General features: G+C 50.6%; 1 protein-coding gene and 1 long non-coding RNA gene across 5 annotated transcripts; both read right to left on the reverse strand.

Moving 5' to 3' along the window:
• On the reverse strand, positions 1–23,956 carry LOC101115765 (glycogenin-2). Of its 4 annotated transcripts, none has more exons than XM_060408336.1 (12): positions 23,889–23,956; positions 23,554–23,696; positions 19,059–19,200; positions 18,613–18,733; positions 17,435–17,609; positions 15,182–15,344; positions 14,796–14,922; positions 13,516–13,738; positions 10,548–10,718; positions 6,616–6,720; positions 4,889–4,996; positions 1–3,791 (listed from the first exon to the last, which is right to left on the reverse strand). In XM_060408336.1, the coding sequence occupies exons 1-12, from the start codon at positions 23,890–23,892 to the stop codon at positions 3,630–3,632; spliced, it is 1,644 nt and encodes a 547-aa protein (XP_060264319.1). In that variant the 5' UTR covers positions 23,893–23,956; the 3' UTR covers positions 1–3,629. The 4 variants fall into 4 exon arrangements, with proteins under 4 accessions (XP_060264319.1, XP_060264318.1, XP_060264321.1 ...); XM_060408335.1 differs by having other exon boundaries at positions 23,883–23,956; XM_060408338.1 differs by lacking the exon at positions 18,613–18,733.
• LOC121818159 (uncharacterized) lies at positions 22,215–23,082 on the reverse strand. Its single transcript, XR_006058229.1, has 2 exons — positions 22,741–23,082; positions 22,215–22,381 (listed from the first exon to the last, which is right to left on the reverse strand). It is a non-coding gene; the product is annotated as an uncharacterized LOC121818159 (long non-coding RNA).
• Positions 23,957–24,578: the final 622 nt, after the last annotated feature.

The following is a 24,578-nucleotide window of genomic DNA, read 5'->3' on the forward strand; positions in this document are numbered from 1 at the left end:
TAGGTTTTCTAAGTTTAAAAATTTTTATTTTTGGTGTTTAGTTGCTCTACAACGTTCGGTTAATTTCTACCATACAGCGAAGTGAATCAGCTACACGAGTCCCCTTGGGTTGCAGGGAGATCCAGCCAGTCCATCCTAGAGGAAATCAACCCTGAATATTCATTGGAAGGACTGATGCTGAAGCTGAAACTCTAATACTTTGGACACCTGATGGGAAGAGCTGACTCATTGGAAAAGATGCTGATGCTGGGAAAGATTGAGGGCAGGAGGAGGAGGGGACGACAGAGGATGAGATGGTTGGGTGGCATCACCGACTCAACGGACATGAGTTGCAGCAAACTCTGGGAGATGGTGAAGGACAGGGAAGCCTGGCGTGCTGCAGCCCACGGGGTCACAGAGACTCAGACACGACTTCGTGACTGAGCAACAAATACATGTATGCCCTGTTTTTTTGGATTTCCTTCCCATTTAGGTTACTATCAATTCTGAAAAACCCATTTGGTTATTTTAATTGATAGTAAGACAAACGAAAGCAGTCACATTCCTATAAATGGCGTTCTGAAGACTCAGAACACATCCAAAACCGAAGGAGACCGCATTGCCGTCCTAAGATTTTAATTGCAACGTGCTAGCCTTCATCCAGACGGACAGACTTCATAATGCGGGAGAGAGATCTGAATTGAGTCTAGACTTGAAGCCAGTGAGCCATCGGACCATTCGCACGGAGGGTCTTCTTCGGAGAAGCTGGAGTCCAGCGTTCGCCAGCCGGAGTTCTCCTCTCACGGACATAGAATCTGCCTTTTGTATCTTACAGTCCAGCATCATGTTTCCCCAAAACAAGCCTAAGGGGTTACTCTGATGGTTGGCAACCACCACCACCACCACCCCCCACCCAACCCACCCAAGTCGTCCCCACGGCTCTTTCCTAGTAGCCCCTGAAGCATCATATGTACGAAACCAACCAAGAAGCCAGATCATTAACCCACAGGTAAGAAATAAAAGCCCCTCCAGACAGGGCACCTCTCACAGCAAACGCTACTACAAACCCCAGAAGTCCACTCAGATCCCACGTGGATTTGAACAAAGCCACCTCAACCTTCTTCCAAGCCCATGTCACGATTTTCAATAGTACGTGCTCAGCCACTCAGTCGTGTCTGACTCTCTACGACCTCATGGACTGTAGGCCCCCGGGCTCCTCTGTCCACGGGATTCTCCAGGTAAGCACGCTGGAGTGGGTTGCCATTTCCTCCTCCCAGGGATCTTCCCAAGCCAGGGATCAAACCTGACACCTCCTGCAGACTCTTTACCACTCAGCCACCCGGGGAAGCGATAAATAAACCACTCAAACATCTAAAACCCGCATCTTGTCTTTAGTACAGCGACCTGTGTCCGGCTTTAATTATCTTTGTGGTGGCCCGCATCTCCTCCTCCTTATGACAGCAGCTGACACCCGGCTTTAACTGTCCTTGCGGTAGCCACAAACGCTGACCCCATGAGAGGGTCTCACACACTGCATTCATTCCAAACTAGGATGCTTCTGAAGTAAGGCTTTCCCGTGGACTTACAGCATCCACTGTCACAGAATGGAGGATTGTCCCTGAAAGGCCGGGAAAGGTCAGGCATATTGAGGCATGTTGAGGCATGCCCCGGAAAAGTGCCACAGACAAGTCCGGGAGGCGGGCTGACAACCAAGCCATCCAATCAGGTGCCAACACGGAGCCCTTGGACACCAACCACTGCTGAGCCCGCGCTTTCTTCCTTATATGGGAGCCCGGCCCTGGCTATAAAACCTTTCCCCACCCCTCATACCTCGCAGACTCCCTTTGCTTCCTTGCTCACCCGCCCCCGGGAGTTCTGCCCGAGAGCGACCCCCCAATAAAGGCTCTGATCAACGGTCCATAGAGGTGGCTCTTTCTTCCCGTGGCGTTTCTTACAGTCCCCACATAGCTGAGTTGCATTGGCTGACTGAGGACCACGAGGGCAGCCGTGAGGTGAGGTAGTGCGACCCAGCCAAGGGCAGTCCCGTGTCCTTGACCTCGCACGGATTCGCCTGCAGAGAAACAGCCTCCCCAGATCCAGTCCCCATGAGCACATGACCCCTGGGCGTAAACCCTGGGTGCTTATTCCTGCGTACGGTGTCACGTGGCAGCCTGGATGGGAGGGGAGTCTGGGGGAGAATGGATACACGTATGTGTCTAGCTGAGTCCCTTTGCCGTCCACCTGAAACCATCATAACATTGTTGATCGGCTACATCCCAATACAAAATAAAAAGGGCAAAATGAAAAAAAAAAAGCCAAAACAAAACTGGAGTGGGTTGCTATTTCCTTCTCCAGGGGATCTTCCCGACCCAGGGATCGAACCCACATCTCCTGTGTTAGCAGGCGGGTTCTTTACCACTAGCGCCACCTGGGACGTCTTCTACACCAGGAGTTAAACCAGTTTGGAAGAGGTCATCTCTCCCCAGCCAGCTAGAATCTCCTTCCAAATATTTCTGATGTGTCCCCTTGGGGACTATGTCAAGAGACTTTGAAGTCCCCCTGGGTATTTCTGCAGAAGAGAAAGCACAGCCGTGGTGTCTGTCAGCCAGTCTTGGCAAAATTCACACCACAGTCACACTCAAGACATCCAGACGTAGACCCCGTCTTCAAGAAAAGGACTTAATCATTCTGAAGGTTCTCAGGGAGCTCAATACCTTTCTGAGTGCTACGTGTTTGAAGCTCTGCAGTGCTTCAAGGTAATCCTACATAGGACAGACGTGGTTTCATCAGTCCGGGAGAAAATCCTGAGCTCCTTCAAGCAAGTCCAGAGACCCAGGGTTGACCAGAAGCTATACTCATGTTCTCTTTTGCTGCTGTTCAGCTGCTGAGTCGTGTCCGACTTTTTGCCACCCCGTGGATTGCAACACGCCAGGCCTCCCTGTCCGTCACCAACTCCCAGAGTTTACCCAAACCCATGTCCATTGAATCGGTGATGCCATCCAACCATCTCATCCTCTGTTGTCCCCTTCTCCTCCTGCCCTCAATCTTTCCCAGCATCAGAGTCTTTTCAAATGAGTCAGTTCTTCGCATCAGGTGGCCAAAGTATTGGAGTTTCAGCTTCAACATCAGTCCTTCCAATAAATATTCAGGACTGATTTCCTTTAGGATGGACTGGTTGGATCTCCTTGCAGTCCAAGGGACTCTCAAGAGTCTTCTCCAACACCACAGTTCAAAAGCATCAACTTGGCGCTCGGTTTTCTTTATGGTCTAACTCTCACATCCATACATGACCACTGGAAAAACCATAGCTATGACTTAGACGGACCTTTGTGGGCAAAGTGATGTCTCTGCTTTTTAATACACTGTCTAGGTTGGTCACAGCTGTTCTTCCAAGGAGCAAGTGTGTTTTAATTTCATGGCTGCAGTCACCATCCTCAGTGATTTGCTAACAAGACATAAAGCAGACAGGACGTCCCCGGGGAAGCCTGAGAGGCATGGGGAGGTGGGGTCACACGGGGCTTCAAGCTGGGTTTCGGATGGACCACAGGGTGGGCAGAAGGCACTCAGGAGGGCTGACTGTAAACAGAGGCACGTGGGTGAAGAGCTCCTTGGAAAGGGCTTTGGGACGTGGATGGAACAGGACAGCGCGGTCACTGCAGGAAGCGGTCCAGCTTTTCCTGAATGCGGGCAAAGGCATCCTTCCCCAGGTAATCCATGCGCCCCTCCTCCCACTTCCTCCGCTCCTCCTCGGGACTCAGGACCTTGAGCTTCTCTTCGATGGAGATCTGGGAGACGGAAATGGTCAGGTCCACCTGGGGAAAGATAAGCCCACAGGGAGATGCTTGTGAGCCAGGAAGAGGGGTTCTCACCAGACCCCAGACCTGCTGGTGCCTGAAACTTGGACACCCAACCTCCAGGGCTGCGAGAAATAACATTTCGTGTTATTCGGAAGCCACCCAGGCTGTGATCTTTTTTTTTTTGGTTACAGTGGCCTCCTCCACAGACAAAGGCACAATAAAAAACATCGAAACCAATTTTATCCTCCGCCCAGCAGTCAGCTCTTGAGCTAGATTGCCTCCGCCTATTATCAACCCTGAATATTCACTGGAACGACTGATGCTGAAGCTCCAGTACTTTGGCTACCGGATGCGAAGAGCCGACTCATTAGAAAACACCCTGATTGCGGGAAAGATTGAGGGCAGGAGGAGAAGGGGGCAACAGAGGACGAGATGGTTGGATGGCATCACCGACTCGAGGGAGATGAGTTTGAGCAAACTCTGGGAGATGGTGAAGGACACCCCTGTTCTTCGCTATTGTCACTCCAAGGAAACCCCTGGCGTGCTGCAGTCCGTGGACATGATTTAGTGACTGAACAACAACAGTAACAGCAACAACATCATAGTTAGAAACATGAGCCATCAGCTTCCTTAAATGCATCATCAGAGAGACTGCAATGTAAGACCAGAGCATCTGGGAGAGGAAGAAAGCATCTCTCATGTCTTTCTGCAAGAAGAAATCAATGCATGCTCGGTTAGGATCAAAACATCCCCCGCCCCACCCCTCAGATTTCCCAGGTTTTACATCTGTGCATCACCTCCCAAGCTCAGGGTGCAGAAAACACAGCCCAGCCCCTTCAGGTCAATTACACTCTGCAGAACAGCGTTGCAGGAGAAAACAGGCGTGATGCTCAGAGCTGAGGACAGGAAAGCGGGTGAACCGCCCGCCAAGGGCAAAGGCCAGAGAGAAGCCAGGTGAATCCGAGGCAGCGGGAGAATGACGGTTCTCATCTCAACAAGCAAGGCTGCAACCGCGGTAAGGCCCGTGCGTGTACACAGCTGGCCGCTGCGACAGCCCACAGCGCCCGTCACGGGAGCTGCATGGGGTGAATGGTTGGGACAGGGGACACCACCTCCAGAGCGTCCTGGGGACTGGGGTCCCTGCTGACATCCGCAGGGGGCTCCCGGCTCGGTTCCAAGGCGTCCTCGGCTGGGGCACCTCCTTCGTTCTCCGCCCGCCGCTGGAAACAGAATCGTTGCATTGTTAGTCGGCAGGGGGCTTCCCAGAACCACAGCCTGAACCAGAACCACAGAGAACTCTTTCTCCTTAGATCAAACAAATGGTTTGTGCAAAAATAGAAAAAAGGAAGCAATGTAGGGCAACCACCCCGTCCCAGCGGTCCAGTGGGTGGTATGGTATAGCAGCGGGTTAGTCGCTCAGTCGTGTCCGACTCTTTGCGACCCCATGGACTGTAGCCTGCCAGGCTGCTCTGCCCATGGAATTCTCCAGGTGAGAATACTGGAGTGGGTTGCCGTGACTTTCTCCAGGGGATCTTCCCAACCCAGGGATCGAACCCAGGTTCCTGCATTGCGGGCAGATTCTTTACCCACTGAGCCCCGGTTCACTGGTTGGAACTCCTCAATTTCACTGCCGAGGGCCCTGGCTCAATTTCTGATGGGGAAACTCAAATCTCGCAAGCTGCACAGCACAGTCAAAAGAATAAACAAACAAACAAAAATTTTTTTTAAAGTCATTTGGTGTGATTTACTACTCTGAACTCGCCCCCCCGCCCCGCACCCACCGCCTGTTACTTTCTGCACAAGATGAGAGGCTGACATTTGTTATGTGATAAAAGGGTTAATTTTTCAAATGAGCAGATTGGGATTGACATATATACACTATTGATGCTAAATATGAAATGGATAACTAACAAGGCCTGCTGTCCAGCACAGGGAACTCTGCTCAATCCTCTGTAATAACCTTATGGTCACCAGGGGGGAAGGATGGGGGAAGGGATAGTCAGGGAGCCTGGGATGGACATGGACACACTGCTGTGTTTAACATGGAGAACCAGCAAGGACCTGCTGTCCAGCACAGGGAACTCTGCTCAGTCCTCTGTAATAACCTTATGGTCACCGGGGGAAGGATGGGGGAAGGGATAGTCAGGGAGTCTGGGATGGACATGGACACACTGCTGTGTTTAACATGGAGAACCAGCAAGGACCTGCTGTTCAGCACAGGGAGCTCTGCTCAATCCTCTGTAACGACCTGCCTGGCCAAAGAATTTGAAAAAGAGTAGGTCCATGAATATGTACGGGCTTCCCTGGTGGCTCAGTGGTGAAGAATCTGCCTGCCAACGCAGGAGACACAAAAGACTCGGGTTCCATCCCTGGGCTGGGAAGATCCCCTGGAGGACAGCATGGCAGCCCACTCCAGTGTTCTTGCCTGGAGAACCCCATGGACAGAGGAGCCTGGCGGGCTGCAGTCCACGGGGTTGCAAGGAGTCGGGGCCACGACTGAGCGTCTAACACTTTGCTATTTCTCCCTAAAGCAAGATAGAAGAGAACCTCAGGGATTTAGGCGGGCAAGAACCCAGGTCTCTTATCCACCTGGAAAGTAAAGCGATTCATGAACAACACCGGGGGGAAACCATTCAGAAATGTCACGGGATAGAGGAGAAGCACATGGGGCGTCTCCTTTGGTGGCCGACCGACTCAGGCACACAGAGAAACAGGCGCCGTTTAAGAAGTCTGCCGCTGCAGGCGCTGTGGGTTCGATCCCTGCTGAGGGAACTCAGATCCCCTGTGTTACATGGTGCAGCCATTTAAAAAAAAAAAAGGAAGTAGCAGTGAGTTATACCGAACAGCTTTGGATCTCTGTGAGGTCTGCAAACTGGGGGGAGGGTGTTGAGAACAGGTCACGTCGCACTTCACCTCGAGTCTCTATTTCTCGACAACCTACCGTCTAAAAAAAAAAACAAGTGAAAGAAAAGTTAGGACAATACTTCATGCAGATGACTAAGAATGCCTCATCTGCGTTCGTCTGCCTCCACGGGTGCAAACACAGCTGGACTAGAAGCAGGTCAAGGAGGTTCAAACCGGTCCATCCTAAAGGAAATCAGTCCTGAATATTCATGGGAAGGACTGATGCTGAAGCTGAAACTCCAATCCTTTGGCCACCTGATGCAAAGAGCCACCTCACTGGAAAAGGCCCTGATGGTGGGAAAGATTGAAGGCGGGACGAGAAGGGGACGACAGAGGGTGAGATGGCTGGACGGCATCACCCACTCAGACTGGGTGGTCAGGTGGCAGACAGTTCTTCTCCCCTGGGTCCCCACAGGTCGGGTGAAGGTCCCGTTCCGTGAGGACCTCTTCTGACTTCAGCTGGAATGCCGCAGGAAGACAAAACCCCACAGAAAACAATGCACGCGGCTCTTCTCGACTCTACGCGGGATGTCACATGGCGAAGACCATCCCAGCGTGCAGGAGACAACTTAACGTGTCACGCGTGTCATCGGGTGGCTTCAGCGTGGAAGCCAAAACTGTTTCTCAAGGAGCCGCCTTGGAAGGGCATGGAGCAGAGGAATGGCAGGAATGCTGGGTCACCAGATGACTGCGCAGGGCAGAGCACGCCTCTCTCCCCCCTCGGCTGGGTGTGACGCAGACCAGAAGCTGACCTGCATATCCTGGGGCTGGGACTTTCATGGGGGTTCAACAGTAAAGAATCTGCCAGGAATGCAGCAGCGTCAGGAGACCGGATTTCCACCCCTGGGTAAGGAAGGTCTCCTGGAGGAGGACACGGCCACCCACTCCAGGATTCTTGGGCTTCCCTGGTGGCTCAGCCTGTAAAGAATCCCCCTGCAATGCAGGCCACGTGGCTTCGATCCCTGGGTCAGGAAGATCCCCTGGAGGAGGGCATGGCGACCCACGCCAGTATTCTTGCCTGCAGAATCCCATGGACAGAGGAGCCTGGCGGGCTACAGTCCATGGGGTCGCAGAGAGTCAGACGTACAAAGGCCGCTGTTTGAAATAAGCATTCCAGACTTGTCTCTTGCACATTTACAGGACTTATGAAAATAATCTCTCTCTCTCTCTTTTTTTTTTTTTGCGGGGAGCAGTGAGGGGTTGGGAGGGACTGGGTTCCAAATTCCCCAAATAAAGAACCCAGTGTGGGTCATTCACTAGATGGTCAGTAGGTGGCAGCAACGCAGAATAATTAATTGCAAAGACGTCTGCTGTGGTGTTGTTGGGTCACTAAATTTGTGCCTGACTCTTTGTGATCCCCAGGGACTGCGGCCCGCCAGGCTCCTCTATCCATGGGATTCTCCAGGCAAGACTACCGGAGTGGGTTGCTATTCCCTTCTCTAGAAAGATGACCTTGGAGGGTAAAATAATGAAATATAGGCACAGACACTGTAAAAAGGGCCCCTTCCTTATGCCTCAGCTAGTAAAGAATCCGCCTGCAATGCAGGAGACCCGGGTTCAATCCCTGGGTTGGGAAGATCTGCTGGAGAAGGGAAGGGCTACACACAGTCAATACAGACTTTCTTTCTTGTGTGTGTGCTTGTTTGTTTTTTCCGGCCACGCCTCACAACATGCGGGATCTCCCCAACCAGGGATTGAACCCAGGGCCTCCTGCGCTGAAAGCAGGCAGTCCTAACCACTAGACCATCAGGCAAGTGCTGATAGACGCTTCCTCAAACGCTAATCTCGTCCAGAAACACACCCCAAGTAACGCTTCCCCAGCTATCTGTGCATCCATTACTCTGCTCAACTAAATCTAACCACTGCAGTTGGAAAGGTTTTTATTAGTTTATTAATTTTATCTAGTTACATCAGCATATTAATACAACATATATTCATATTAATTTTTATATGATTTATTTTAATAAATGATTTATATCTATTTATAACATATTGATACTATATGGCTATATTAATGTTTTATAATTAATATATTAATTGTTTAATTACATTAACTATATTGTGTATATAAATTATGTTTGTCTAGATTAATTTATTGATCATATTAATATATTGATTAATACAATTATATTAAATTATAATATAAATATACTGTGATTCATATTTATCTATATTTACATTAATTTGTATTTTGTTTTAATTTATAAATATAAAATTATATTTTATTTATGTATGTTAATATAATGCATTTATATTAATAGAAAGATTTATATTAATGTGATATGTTTATATTAATATAATACAGGTATATTAATACACGTATTTATTATTTCAATTATGTAATCATTTATATCATTATTTCCTTTTATTTATTTATTTCTGAGAGATCCCCCACAGAGTCTGACGGTCAAACATTTAACGCGAACGCGACTCTTCTCACAAATCCGGACGAAAGGACCTACGGCATGGCAGAGGGCATTATATTCAGTATGTTGTAATATACCCTGTCAAGGGAGGCAATCTGAAAAAGTAATAAGAACTGAAGCACTCTGCTGGACACGTGAGACTTAACACGGTCTGGTAAATCGAGTATACTTCACTTTTTCTTTTTAATTCCCATTGCGGGTGTGGCTCCTGCTGGCAGAGCAGGGAGGCGGTTCTACAGGAACCTAAGAGCTTAATCCACAGAGTGTTCGCCTTCCTGCAAGGCGGACGCCTTCTGCTTAAGCCACAGAAGGCATTTCCTGCGGCCAGAGGCAGGTGCTGGGAAAACCTCAGGGTACAGCGGAAGAAATGAAAAAAAAAATAATTAGGAATAAGCTCAGTTCCCAGCCACCTCCTTGGTCCAAACCAGTGTCGTTTTTTCCTTTTTTTCAATTTGTTTGAGTGGCTATGAATTCACAACTCAAAAATTGCTAATGCACGGAAGTTGCCTGCACATTACTGATCCCATATTAAAGTGTAGGAGAGAAACGTCCCATAGAAACGTCAGCTAAAATCGAAATGTCCATAATCAAGAAACAGCCCCCGGACAGATTCGCGAGATACGGAAAAGGACAATGTCCCTTCCATGGGGCCCCCAAATCCCACCCCCATCAGTGAAGTCATGCCAAGTCTCTCGAGACAAAGGGGCTTGGAAATGGCCTTCATGTGGCAGCCTGGATGGGAGGGAAGTTTGGGGGGGAATGGATGCATGAATGCCTGTGTCCCTAGCTCTGTACCTGAAACTCTGACAGCATTGTTACAGGCCTTCCCAGGTGGCTGCTGTGGCAAAGAACCCGCCTGCCAGTGCAGGAGGGTTAAGAGAGGCGGGTTCGACCCCTGGCTAGGGAAGATCCCCTGGAGGAGGGCATGGCAACCCACTCCAGTCTTCTTGCCTGGAGAATCCCATGGACAGAGGAGCCTGGCGGGCTACAGTCCATAGGGGTCGCCGAGAGTCAGACACGACGGAGTGGCTGGACAACAACAGCCTCACCACCCTTTTGTGAGACAGCGGTCACTATTATTATCACTCGTTTCTCAGATGAGCTGACAGGCGCCCAGAGAGCTTGGCACAAGCTGTGTGAGCTCACGCAGCCCGGGCTGGAGGAGCCACACTGTGATCTCATGCTTTGGGCCTTGAGGCCAGCGATTAAATCAGGACCGGCTTCCAGTACCACCTGCATAGATAAGCTACATGCACTCCTCGGACGTGACTGGGTAACTGACACTTTCAAACGGATGCCAGAGCAACCTGAAGGCGGGTTTCTCCCCTCCTCCTCCCCATGCCCCCCGTCCCCGGGGGTCCAGGGAGCATCCTCCGTTTCCATGGTAACCAGTGAGCCTGCGCCTCCATCCCCCTTGTGCAGAGCAAACAAACGTACTGACCTCTTCGGAAGGGCACGCTGCCAGAGTGGGGATGTCTCCCTCCACCCCCACGGTCCTCTCCGAGCTGTCAGCAGAGCTAGCCTGCCGGGGCCCCTCTGCTGGATTCGCACACGACCCCTCTGCTGTGGCTGCTACACTGGAACGCGGCACCCCGATGCCTCCAAGGCGAGCCTGTGTAAAAAAGTTCACACTCAGCAGAGTTTCCCGTGTTGTTCAGTGGCTCAGTCGTGTCCCACTCTCTGCGACCCCACGGACCACAGCACGCCAGGCCTCCCTGTCCTTCAGCATCTCCCAGAGCTTGCTCAAACTCATGTCCATTGAGTCGGTGATGCCATCCAACCATCTCACCCTCTGTTGTCCCCGTCTCCTCCCGCCTTCAATCCTTCCCAGCATCAGGGTCTTCTCCAGTGAGTCAACTCTTCGCATCAGGTAGCCAAAGTATGAGAGCTTCAGCTTCAGCATCAGTCCTTCCAATGAATATTCAGGACTGAGCTCCTTTAGGATGGACCGGTTGGATCTCCTTGCAGTCCAAGGGACTCCTGACCTCTCTGAAAATCTCACTAACATCCACGTTCATATTATTGCTCCAGGTAAGAAGGACCCCATGGCACAGGCTCCCTACACGGCTCTCAACGTTTCATTTCTTAGAACCACCTGAATCTGCTTTATCTTTCTTCATACACAACCCAGTACCCAGCAGTAAAGAAGTCGCTTGCAATGCAGGAGACGTGGGTTCCATCCCTGGGTTGGGAAGATCCCTTGGAGAAGGGAATAGCAACCCACTCCAGCACTCTTGCCTGGAGAATCCCACGGACAGAGGAGCCGGGTGGGCTACAGTCAGTCCATGGGGTCGCAAAGAGTCAGACGCGACTGGGTGACTCCATTAAAAAAAAAGACAGACTAAGCAGACTGCTTGGCAGAAAGGAACAGCAATCTGCTGTCAGTGACAAAAATCTGAAAAAATTCCTATTTGATTGTGTCCAATGGTCAGAAAAAGTTTTGTTTTTTTTTTTCTCTCTTCTCCTAAATCTTTCAGCCACAGTGCACAACATGTGGAGTGTTAGGTCCCTGACCAGGGATTGAACCCTTGCCCTCTGCATTGGAAGCTGAATGGACCTTCTTAACCACTGGACCACCAGAAATGTTGCAAGAAAAATGTGGTTCTGATTGCAAAGTAGCACCCAGCTCCACCAAACAAAAACTGCAGTAAAAACATTAAAAAGTGAATTCTTTTCAAGGTCCCAATGCATGTATTTGCAGACACTGGACTCCACTGTTTCAACGTGCCCGTTAAAAACAAACCGAGAAATAAAATTTCCTAGGACCTTACCTTAAAAGTTCTTTTGCTTGCCTGTTGAAATTCACTGCAGAAACTCCAGTACGGAGAGCGTGCAGCGTTATAGTTTTTAAAAAAATCAAATGGGTACCCATCGAGAACTTGAAAAGCCCTCTTCAGACACCACCTTCAACAGCCTCTTCAATCAAGGATAGAAAGTAGAAAATGCCCACTCCAATGACATCTATAATCAGTCATTTCCAGCCACTTAATCAATGAGTGGCTCTTTCCCTGATGAAACTGGCTAATTTAAATGATTATTTCTGCGTTGGTTCGGTAAACCACAGCCGCAGTTCTGCTCATGAAACATTCACGATTTTGCACCAAAAAAAAAAAAAAAAGTTCCTGCCTCTTTCAGCATCTTCCGTGAAATACAGGACATGCATACAGATGAAACCGGCACAAATCTAAAGCTTTGGCGGGTCCTTACCCTCCAACTATGGTTGTTATCTCTTGCGGTGAAATAACGCATCTTTCCTCGTCTAATTCCTTTCTGGTGTGTGTCAGCATTATTCAATATCTTCTAATTCCCTCATTTTTAAATAAACATGTCTATAAACGGTGAACTATTCCCGAACTTCCCTGGGGGTGCAGTGGCTAAGACTCTGGGCTTCCCGTGAATGGGGACTCAGGTTCAATCCCTGGGCAGAGAACTAGATACCACATGCCCCAACGAAGACCTGGTGCAACCAAATAAATAAATATGTTTAAAAATGGAACTTTAAAAAATCTTATTTCTTTCATTACTGTAGTCCTTGACAGATTTTTTTGTTTTCTTCTAAAGGGAAAGGTTTTTACATTTTTCTTTTTTTTTTCCCCCAAACTGTCTTGAGATATAATTAACATATAATATTACGTAAGTTTTTGGTATATAACATGTTGATTTGATACAATTATATTATGCAAATTGGTTACCACTTGAATTTGGAGGGGGATGTAATTTACTTTATTGGAATGGAGAACTGTCAAAGAGCCAACACCCTAATTTAACTGAAAACTATTTGTGAGGTCGTAGAACTATGTTACAATTTGAAGTCCAACTTCTTCTCAGAAAGAGGATCATAGTTAAGAAAATAAGTATTTGTATATCAGAAACAAGAATGCATTTTCAGTTGTCAAATTTTTAATGGACTTGAACAGCACAAAAGTGGCCAATAGGTTAAAGAGACAACATCCTTCAAGTACCACTTTGAAAGCACCTTTCTTGGAAATAAAAATGTAATGTATTATAAAAAACAAAAATTTACATAAAAAATCTGCCTATCTGCCTCTGAAACATTGACAGATTTTTTTTTTAATGTAACTTGTAATTGCTTATAATATCCTATATCTTAGAGAAGGAAATGGCAACCCACTCCAGCATCCTTGCCTGGAAAATCCCATGGATGGAGGAGCCTGCCAGGCTACAGTCCATGGGGTCGGAAAGAGTCGGACACAACTGAGCGACTCACACACATCCTATATCTGTGTTTTTTTTTTTAATAATAATTAAAAGTGAGAAGAGATTCAACAGAAGAACGTGGGGGAGTCTGCCTTTGAAGAAAATGCCCAAGTATAGATTATAGAGAACGGATCCCCGGTTTCTGTCTGTTTTTAATCCCCGGTTTCAACTCTGGGGTTTCAGGACCTTACCGTGTGACCTGGGGGCGCCTGGTGGTCCTTGTTCCGGATATTTTCACAAAGGGGCAAGATGCTACGGTGGTAAATTCCCCACCACTGGTTTAGGAAGGACGTCTGAGGCTGGTCGGCCGGCCCGGAGCCCTCCTCCAAAACGGAGCCCGTCTGGGGATTGTACTTGTAGTTCCAAGGCTTCGAGGACCCCAGAAAGTGGACCACCTTCGCACTGGAGCCGAATCTGAGGAGCAGACACAGACAAAAATCAACACAGGACTCGTCACAGACAGCGAGATACACCTCGACGGCTCAGGGATGATCTGCTCGTGGCAGCCACTTAAGACTTGCATTAAAAAAAAGAAAAGATTGTTTATAGTCAGTCCATGCTGGCAGTCTTTCATATTTCTGTAGACCGAGAAACATGATCAGAACCCACTGGGATGCTCCCCACAACAGAAAGAATAAATCAGGACTCTCAGAAAGGCGGGTGGTTTCGTAGCCCAAATCATCTCACCCTGAAAACGATGACAGATTTTTTTTTTAAACAATAGATTTTATAGCAGAGAATGAAAGCCACAGAGCAGAAAGCTGACTTCTTCGGCAAGACGGAAATGGTCCCCTCTTCATTCTTGTCTTTTTATTGTTATCAGCACTCGCACCAACCTCACAGCTTTGAAAACGTTTTTCTTTTTTTTTAAAATTCATTGCTTTCTTATGAAATTTTGATATCATATTCTCTCCAGAGATCTGTGTTCTGTATGACCCACTGTGCCCATTCTGGGACTTTCCTGATGGGCCAGGAGTTAGTATTTTGGCTACTAATGCAGGAAGTGTGGGTTCCATCTCTGGTTATTCAGTGTCCAACTCTTTGCGACCCCATGGACTGTAGCCTGCCGGGTTCCTCTGTCCATGGGATTCTCCAGGCAAGGAGACTGGAGTGGGTGGCCCCCTTCTCCAGGGGATCTTCCTGACCCAGGGGTCGAATGTGCACCTCCTGCATTGGCAGGCAGATGCTTTACCGTGTAAGTCACCAGGGAAGGCCTCATCCTCATAATTCATGTTGCGGTTTGACGGAAAACATCTGAAAGCAGTTATCCTTCAATAAAAAAATTAATTAATAAAAAAATATACTCTATATAACTACATTTTCAAAAAATCTGTAGTTCTATATATACCTTTCATGTTTTCTCAGAAATTCTAACTGAAACTATACATAAAACCCTATTATTTTTAAAATGTGTAAAAAGGGGCACATCTTTGACATTTTTTCATAAACTGTAACTATTTAGAAAACTCACTGTTTGAAAGCAGGGCTGTAGGTGTACGTGGTGTTGCTGCTCAAGTTATAGATGAAGGGCAAGTGTTTCTGGATGTCGGCGGTGGACCAGTTACTGAAGAAACTGTTCAGCAAGCCTTGGTCTGCCCCTAGAGAGTTATAGCACAGCCAAAGAAGTTAATAACGAATGGTGTAGTTTTCGCCCCCGCCCCCCCCCCCCCCCCCCCACACACACATTGGGAGCTTGGCGTCTGAGCCACCGGACCACCAGGGAAGTCCCTCAATCCCCACCTTTAACTTGCTATTCACAGATTCAAGGTGGCGGGGAGGAAGTGCCAGTGGGTCAAAGGGATGGCCACAGCCCCACTCTGGTCCACAAGCGAAACGTCCAGCTGCCCCTCAACGTACCATCAAAGCTGCCGTGCTCAACGGCGTGCTGTAGCAAGAGGCTGTGCGTCTCCAGCGAGGGTTGGAAGACAAACACCCCGCTATTGAAGCAATCCGGCCACCCGGGATCCGGGGCCGCAGAAAACTCCCTCCTGTCGAACAGCTCATCGATGTTGGACAGCACCTGGGGAGACAGAGCGTGGGGCCCCCCCATATGACGTAAGTCTGACTCCATAGTGAATCCGTGTCTGTGACTTGAACTTCTATGCTCAACTGCTTCTGCTTCAAGTTCATCACTAAAAGGATGAAGCAGATGGCTTCCCAGGTGGCTCGGGGGTAAACAAATGACCTGCGAATGCAGGAGACGCGAGAGACGTGGGTTCGATCCCCTGGGTGGGGAAGATCCCCTGGAGGAGGGCATGGCAACCCACTCCAGTGTTCTTGCCTGGAGAATCCCCATGGACAGAGGAGCCTGGGGGCTGCAGTCCATGGGGTCGCAAAGAGTCAGACACGACTGACCACACTAAAGGGATGTCGAACTTGAGCATAAATGATACACAACGGCCCATCTCTCCTGTCCAGGAACTGCCTGCCTCCAGTGGAATGAGCCTTAAGCTAAAATTCCTTTGTTTAGCTGCCAGGAAACCTCCTGACCAGGACAAGCTCATCACAAAAGGGAATCTGCCTGCTAGCTTGTGGTTACTCAGTCACTAAGTCGTGTCCGACTCTCTTGAGCTCCCATGGGCTGTAGCCCGCCAGGCTCCTCTGTCCATGGGATTCTCCAGGCAAGAATACTGGAGTGGGCTGCTATGCCCTTCTCCAGGGGGTCTTCCCTAGCCAGAGATCGAACCATGTCTTCTCTTACCCGAACATTCCTGATGGAAGTGTTTCGCTATTCACTTAGTTAACAAATCACCATCCGCAGGCATTACTTTCTGCAAAAATTCCCCGGTCAGTAGTGTGTTAACGTGCAAGTGAGAAATGCAACAGGAACTGTATGATGAACCAGACAGTGGTCCGTAATGGGACAGTTACACCGCATTTTTTGAGCGGCCCTCTTTTTTGGGGCTTACATTCCAAAGAGAAGAATGTGTGTATAAGATTGCTCCCTGGTTTCATTTCAAGGGACACCACTGAAGCAACACCATCTATGAACCAAAATTATCATCTCCAGGTTCTTAAGATCCTCTGTGGAACACTTAAACATTTAATTAATTGTATTTATCCTCTTTCATCTAGCAAATGTAACCAGTAAGCCTGGAAATCCATGAACATAGTGGTTTGCAAGTCAGTATATTGATGTGTTAGTCGCTTCGTCATGCCAGACTCTTTGCAACCCCAAGGACTGTGTAGCCCACCAGGCTCCTCTGTCCATGGGATTCTCCAGGCAAGAACACTGGAGTGGGTTGCCACTTCCCTTCTCCAGAGGATCTTCCCAATCCAGGGATCGAACCTGGGTCTCCTGCACTGCAGGAAAATTCTTGACCGTCTGAGTCACCAGGGAAGCCCCAATATATTGATGATATGCTCTTATCTGTATTGCTCTTAATTGTATTTATTCTCTTCTATCCAGCAAACGTGACCTACAAGACCGGGAATCCACAAACATGGAGGTTTGCAAGTCGATACGATATCGTCCACTGCCTCCGAGAGCTTGACCACTAACACTACTCCTCTCCAACACACGTATTGGCTTTATAAATTGTGCTTTGTTTGGGAAAAAGACATTACTCTGATTGTTCCTCTGTTCTGATTTTCCTCTCCACCCCTCCATCTTCCTACACCACCTTTGCACAACCAAGACAACCCAGAACGGATCTCCAACCTCATCTCACATTTCGACGTTCCAATGGCTGTTTCTGAAAGTGCCTGACCTGGGCTCCTACACCGAGGGTCACTACCCCAAATGACTGCAGTGGAGATGCTAGAGCTTACGAAGCCAGGTTTCCAGTCTCACCAGGACTGTATAATTCACGGTACAATCAGAGAAGAGTATTTTTTCCAATATTTTATTTTGTGTAGATGACATAATGAAATAACTCATCCTAAGGAAGGAACAGGCCTTCAAATAACCCAGTGTTCTCAGCAACAGTACTGGGTGTCTTCTATCGGACGTTGACTGACTAAATGATGGTGGTGGTAGAGATGGACATTAGCTGGTGGGGATCCACCAGCACGGGCTAGCAGCCTGCTCATGGAGAGAGGGGCATGATCTTTGAGTGGGCAGCTCCTCATCAAGCAGAAGGTCTGGACCACCCCCTCCTTCGTACTCACCAATGTGTCTGCATCCAGGAAGACGCATTTGCTGTAATGGGTGAGCGTCCAGCAGTGAAGCTTGGTGAGGGTGATTCCGAGGTCAGGTCTCTTCAGAAAGGCCAGGTGGACGTAGTCCGCGCTGTCTATGAGGTTCACCTCGATGACCTCATCGAACACCCTTGAGAGGATAACCCTGGAAAAAGGCCGAATTCTAGGAGACCAGGAAACCGTTCGGCACAAGAGATTCTGTCCCTTGTTGCTCACACTTCATTTTGTTGGAGTATATGCTGAAGTGTTTTTCTCTAAAAGGTTCTGGAGGGATAAAAATCTTTGTACAGATAAATGTGCTCAGTCGTGTCCATCTCTTTGCGACCCTGTGGACTGCAGCCCACCAGGCTCTTCTGTCCATGGGATTCTCCAGGCAAGGATACTGGAGTGGGTGGCCATTTTCTCCTCTAGGGGATCTTCCAAACCCAGGGATTGAACCTACATCACTTATGTTTCCTCCAATGGCAGGCAGGTTCTTTCCAACTAATGCCAACCAGGAAGTTGGGGGGAAAAAAATAAGAATTTTTTCTCATATTTTTTCTGCAAGCATTTTCCCTCAGAAAGACTGTCTTTCTGCCAAATTTTACCTCAGAAGGTCCTTCTTCCTGCCAGATTTTTATCTCAGAAACTCCTGTCAGATTTTATCTCAGATCCTCCTATCGGCTGTCAGATTTTTGCCTCAGAACCCCCTTACTTTATGTCAGATTTTTACCACAGGGGCCTCTAGCTTCTGTCAGCTTTTACCTTTCAATGTCCGTCTGTCAGATCTCACCCCAGAAGGTTCATGTTTCTGTCAGATTTTACCCCTGAACCCCCTATGTCCAGTCAGATTTTACCTCAGAACCTCGTGTGTCAGATTTTACCTCAGAACCCCCTAATTTCTGTCAGATTTTATGTCAGAACCCCTGCGTGTCTGTCAGAATTTGCCTCAGAACCCCCTAGTTTCTCTCAGATTTTACCTTCCAATGTCCATCTTTCTGTCACGTAATACCTCAGGAACGCGTCCCACCCCCTCCACCCACCCCAGTCGGTTAGATTTTGCCTCAGTCTATCAGCTATATTTCACTTAAAATGTAAGAAAAATAAAAATGCTTTAACTTAGCTCACGATGTGGGCTTCCCAGGTTGTCTCAGTGATAAAGAACCCACCTGCTTACGCAGAAGACACCGGTTGCATCCCGAGGTTGGGAGGACGCCCTGGAGGAGGAAACGGCTACCCACGGCAGGATTCTTGCCTGGAGAATCCCGCGGACAGGGGGCGCCTGGCGGGCTGCAGTCCAGGGGGTCGCAGAGACTCTAAGACGACTCAAGCAGGGTGCGCGCATGCGCGCCAGTGGGGCGGCTGCTCCTCAAGGTCCCCCACGCCCCCCACCCCGAATCAATGACACGGATGTGCATATTTGAGGCGAGGAACTACTCTGCACACCCGTGGCGTGGCGTGTCACGGTTCTGAAGGCAGAGCCCCTTCCTCTAATAGCAGCCGCAAGCCCCTCTGCAAGTGTCCGGGCCCCCCATGTGTGCGCCGGTCCAAGCTCGCGGACCACGGCCTAGAAGCTTCCACGGGCAGCAGAACCGGGTGTGTGTGTGAGTCTTACCTGAGCGGGGTGGACACCTGAGGCGTGAGCAGCACCACCAGCCTCCTGGTGGCCCCGTGCTCCCGGAGTGACTGCCCCAGCACCAAGGCCCCCTGGCAGTACACGTCGTTGGTGGCCAGCGTGACAAACGCCTGGTCGGACACTGTGGACGGGGACAGCGGGTTACCTTCCCGCCTGCTCTCAGGGGGCTGCGCGGCACCTCGGACTCTCTCAGGCTTCACGACCGGGGCTGACCGAGAGTTTCCCAGGTGGCGCCAGGGGTGAAGAACCCGCCTGCCCATTCAGGAGACGCGAGAGACGCGGGTTCGATCCCTGGGCGGGGAAGATCCCCTGGAGGAGGGCGTGGCCACGCACTCCTGTGTCCTTGCCTGGAGAATCCCCATGGACGGAGGGGCCTGGCGGGCTACAGTCCGTGGGGTCGTGAAGAGTCAGACACGAGTGAGCTGACTAAGCACGCTTCAGGGACATTTCACCTTCACTCTTTCATTGAAAAATTAAAAAAGAGAATTCTTCAAACCCCCCCCCACACACACATGCACGCAAGAAACACGAAATATGATACAAAGTCAAGCAGAGTGTGATTAAAATTTCCTGGTGCTGATGAACAGATCTAAGTTTATACACAGGATCTGTATATACACCAGGAAATTTTAATCATATACTCTGCTTATATACAAACAGACACTGCATATAAAATAAATAAACAATAAGGGCCTACTGTATAGCACAGGGAACTCTCTATCTTCTAATAACCTATAATGGAAAAGAATAAAAAAAAAAAAAAAGAATACAGAGGGACTTCCCTAGTGGTCCAGCAGTTAAGGCTATGTTCTTCACTTTGCAGGGGACATGGGTTCAATCCCTGGTCTGGGATCTAAGATCTCACATGCCATGCCCCTATCTCCAAAAAAAAAAAAAAAACCCAAAAAACACATATATATAAATTAAAATATATGAATATATACATATATGTATAAAGACATATATAACCAAGTATATCTAGATATAGATAGATACACGATATATACATGAATATATGCTCAGCCATGTCTGATTCTTTCGACCCCATGGACTGTAGCCCACCAGCCTCCTCTGTCCCTGGGATTCTCGAGGCAAGAGTACTGGAGTGGGTTGCCATTTCCTTCTCCAGGGGAACTTCCTGACTCAGGAATCGAATCCAGGTCTCCTGCACTGACAGGCAGATTCTTTACCACTAGCACCACCTGGAAAGCCCAACAAGAATTTTCATTTTTCATGCATATTTATAACTGAATCATTTTGCTGAAAACAACACGATATTGTAAATCAACCATCCTTCAGTTGAAAAAATAAAATTTCCTTTCGCTCCAGCATGACACAAGTGCCTAGCTTATTTGATTCTCCATTCAAGTCTCAAAAACTCACCCAAGACTTTCAGGTCTCGGGTAAACACAAAGCCAAAGGTAGAAACAACACTCGGATTGCTCCGAGTTACCAGGAGGATTCCCGTCCACCTTGCCGAAAGAACCGGGCTCTCAAAAGGGAACCGCCAGACCCATTAATTAAATCGCACACGCCCCAGTCGTTGGCAAGACTTCAACTCAAGGGTGTATGAAGCCAAGGAGACAGGCTTCAGAAGGGAAAAGAAGACCGTTTCATTCACCAAAAACGCCCTGTTTCCCCAGGGTCTCCGCAGCAGGGAAAGAAACTTCAACAGCTGATGAGATTGACGGCAGTTCCAACTGCGAAGAACGTGTGATGTGGATGTTCACGGGGAATTTTAAACTGCTAGGTTCTGAGGTCCCCTGGCCGCCAGGACGAAACCAAGAGGATCAGGAGATCCGGGCCTTGGCTCCTGAGCTGGCGACAGAAATTAACATGCGCAGCGTTTGGTCTGGGGCTGGAACACACACAGCTCAGTTCTCAAAGGCCAGATGGAGTTCCCCTGTGGCCCCCGCAGCCTCCCCGCCTCCAAAGACAAAGTCACCCCGGAAAGAAGAGCAGGATCCAATGTTCCCGGGCCCGTTTTCCTGTTTTAACCTTGACATTCTGCTGGGGTGAGTGCCCACCTGCCCAAGGGCCTCCTGTCTACCCCTGGCTGGGGTTCTTCTTGGATTAAGGAGAAGATGAGGATTCCTGGCATCTCAGCCATGAGTTATTACCGACAAGGAAAACTCAGAACTCAAGTCTGCAGCCCCAAAGATGGCTGTCTATCTATTCATCTACCTAGCTATCATCATCTATTAACATTAATAACATTCGTCTAGGAAATGGCAACCCACTCCAGCACTCTTGCCTGGAAAAATCCCATGGACGGAGGAGCCTGGTGGGCTACAGTCCATGGGGTCGTGAAGAGTCGGACACGACTGATCGACTTCACTTTCCCTTTTCACTTTCATGCATTGGAGAAGGAAATGGCAACCCACTCCAGTACTTTCGCCCGGAAAATCCCATGGATGGAGGAGCCTGGTAGGCTGCAGTCCATGGGGTGGCAAAGAGTCGGACACGACTGAGCCGCTGAGCACATACGCACCCACGCACCCACGCTGTAAGGCCGAGTTTCCACTCGACGGGGTGTGAGGGTGGGGACGTCTGGCATGGAACACAAACCGGACTGGTGGCTGTCCTCCAACCCCAGGTTGAAAAAGAAAAAAAATAATACATCTCCCAAAGTCTACTTCACCCTGCAGACAGCGGGAGCTGTCAGTTTTATGAGGGGTCGGGAAGCAATGTTTACTCCGATTCCTCGCCTCCTTCCCCTTCCACCCACCTAACAACCACTCCCCCAAAATAACACCCCGGCTTCCTCAGGGGAGGGGGTGCGGGGGGGGCCCTCTGCTTTCACTCAAAGGCGCGTTTTGTTCCCGGCCAAGAGCGCTGAATCCCCAGTGGGGTCTCTCCAGCACGCTGCCCGGCCCGACAGCCATGTGTACGAATGTCCCTCCTGAATGCTACCATTTATACAGACCCTCGCCAGTTTCCAGAAAATGCATTTTTTTTTTTTTTTTTGGAGAGCTCCAAGCCGCTCCCTGGAACTCACATCAACAGAACCTTGTAGCCTACAGCAGGAAATCGGCCCAAACAACTTTGCCTCTCTAAGGCACAAAGGTGGAAAACAGCTGGGAAGCCGCCTGGTGACTTATTACCAAATCGCTCCTCTGAATAAAAAGCAACCTGAAATTTTTTTTTTTTTTAATGCTCTCATGAATGATCAGGCCTGACTTGGTGCAAGTAGAGATTGTCTTCATGATAAAAAGAAAAAAAAACCAGGAACGGGCGGGAATTCCCCAGCAGGCAAGTGGTTACGTGTGGCTTCCCAGGTGGCTCAGTGGTAAGGAATTCGCCTGCCAATGGAGGAGACGGGGGTTCAATCCCTGGTCCGGGAAGATCCCCTGGAGAAGGGAATGACAACCCACTCTGGTATTCTTGCCTGCAGAATCCCCATGGACAGAGGAGCCTGGCGGGGCTATGGTCCTTGGGGGCAAAGAGTCGGACATGACTGAGACACTTGGCATGTACGCAGGGAAGCGGTTACGATCTCAAGCTCTCCCTGCTGGGGGCCCAGATTCCGCCCGTGGTCAGCTGGGTGAGGTGGCCAAACCAGCCCTCTTCCCCGCACCCCCCCGCCCCCCACACACAAAACAGAACAGGACAGACATCTTTCCCATGGGTGAAGGTTACAGTTTATCATCCCGTTTCTAACCTCTGAGGTCCACGGTTCCAATTGGATGTCCCCGCCAAACCCGAGGGCAGGCAGAAAGGACGCAATTGTAGCCCTTGGGAGTCAGGGCTTGCCACAGTCCCAGCCATCCCACCAAAGTCAGCCTGCTGCCCTGCAGCGGGGATTAACCCTGGATCTTTATATGGGAATAAGCAACTCTGCCTCCGGTCTGATCTTGCTGAGGACCAAAGACACTCTGTCTTCCCAGAGTTTTACGACCGCGAACTTCCCATGCTTTTGCAAGTCGGTGAGTCTCTCACACAGTTGCCTGCCTGCCAAGAAAACGGTCCACCCAACCTCCAAGGGCTACGCTTTCACAGAAGGAAAATTACCAAATCTCGGTGCCCCTTGACCATCTGTTTTGAGGGCAGGAGGAGAAGGGGGCGACCCAGGACGAGCCCCTTGGATGGCAGCACCGACTCAATGGATGTAAATTTGAGCAAACTCGGGGAGATGGTGATGGACAGGGAGGCCTGGCGCGCTGAAGTCCGTGGAGTCGCCAAGAGTCAGACACGACGGAGTCACTGAACAACAGCCGCAAATGTCCCTAAACCTCAGCCCCTCCCAGCCGCTGAGACCCACTGTCTCGCCAGTCGCACCAAAGGACACCAAGCTCTCCAGCCCCCGGGGTGAGCGAGGGGCTGGGCGGATACAGCACGGTGGGCGCTGAAGAGTTTTGGGACCCCCTGTGCGGGCATAGCGGGGGGGGGTGGGGGTTCCCACCCCCCAGGACAGTCCATCTCACCCGGCCTAGGAGAGCGCGGAGGCTGGCGGCCAGGAGGGTTCTCGGCTTACCGGGCATGGTGTGGGCGCAGCGCGCGGTGGGCACCACGCGGCCGAGGGCGCCCGGGCGCGGCCTCTCTCCCGGGCTCCAGCCGCCGAGCCAAGCGGAGGCGTCGTCTCGTCTCCAGGGGCCCCACCCGCTCCGAGTTCGAGGCCTGCGGAGACAGCTGGGCGTTCCGGATACCCGCACCGCCCCATGCCCCGGCCCCTCCCGAGTCAGCCCACGTCTCCGCCGCGCGCAGGGGCAGCCGCGGGCCCTCCCACCGCCGGGGCGCCCCTGGGTGTCCTCAGGGCCCCCCCGCCGCGCCCGGCACAGGCTCCAGGCGCCCCCCCGCACATACACACACCCATCCACGGCCGAGACTTCAGCGGCCTCGCTGCGCGCCCCGCCCTGATCACTCCTTTCACCGCGTGTCCAGCCGTGCGCCCCGCCCCTCTCTGTGTCTCTGCGCTCCAGCAGCCCTAGTCCGCCCCGAATCCGCCCCCGGGTCCGCTAGTGCGCCCCGAATCCGCCCCCGGGTCCCCCCTCCCCTCGAGCGCCCAGGCTGCCAGCACGCCTCCGGAAGCTTCCTCCGCCTCCCACCCGCCAGCCTTCCGCACCCCCGCGGCCCGCTCTTGCTCCGAGCTCCGGGAGTTTCGGGTCTCCACCGCGCCCAGGCCGCTCCCACGTGATGCGCTGGGGCAGCCCCGGGCCAGGCCTGCGTTCCCCTCCCCGCGCCCGGATCGCCGGCGTGCCCCTCGCCTCCGCGCTCCTGCAGTTGCTGGCCCGGGGTGGGCGGGGCGGGGCGCGGCCCAGAGGCGGGCGGCTCTCCGGGAGGTCAGCTCCGCCCCCGGGCGGGGGTCTCCCGCACGGCCCGCCCCAGCCGCGCGCCCCGCCTGGTGCCCCAGCTGAGGCCCCCGGGAAGTGAGAGCCCGGAGGCGGGCACTTCGGACTCCGCGCCCCGCTCCCTCGGCCGCCTCTCCGCGGAATCCAGGCGTCTGGGGCGTCCTGGCTCTAAAACTTCCAACCTTTATCACGCCGCCCCCAAAGTCAATGT

The sequence above is a fragment of the Ovis aries genome, chromosome X (genome assembly GCF_016772045.2).
Source record: "Ovis aries strain OAR_USU_Benz2616 breed Rambouillet chromosome X, ARS-UI_Ramb_v3.0, whole genome shotgun sequence".
NCBI classification, from domain to species: Eukaryota; Metazoa; Chordata; class Mammalia; order Artiodactyla; family Bovidae; genus Ovis; species Ovis aries.

Excerpts from the sequence above, each read along its gene's own strand:
- LOC101115765 (XM_060408335.1), bottom strand. Across the intron at positions 19,201-23,553 it reads CTGCGCCCACACCATGCCCG|TGTCCGACCAGGCGTTTGTC; the intron begins GTAAGCCGAGAA and ends CCCCGTCCACAG. Across the intron at positions 3,792-4,888 it reads GTCCCCAGGACGCTCTGGAG|GTGGACCTGACCATTTCCGT; the intron begins GTGGTGTCCCCT and ends ATCTTTCCCCAG.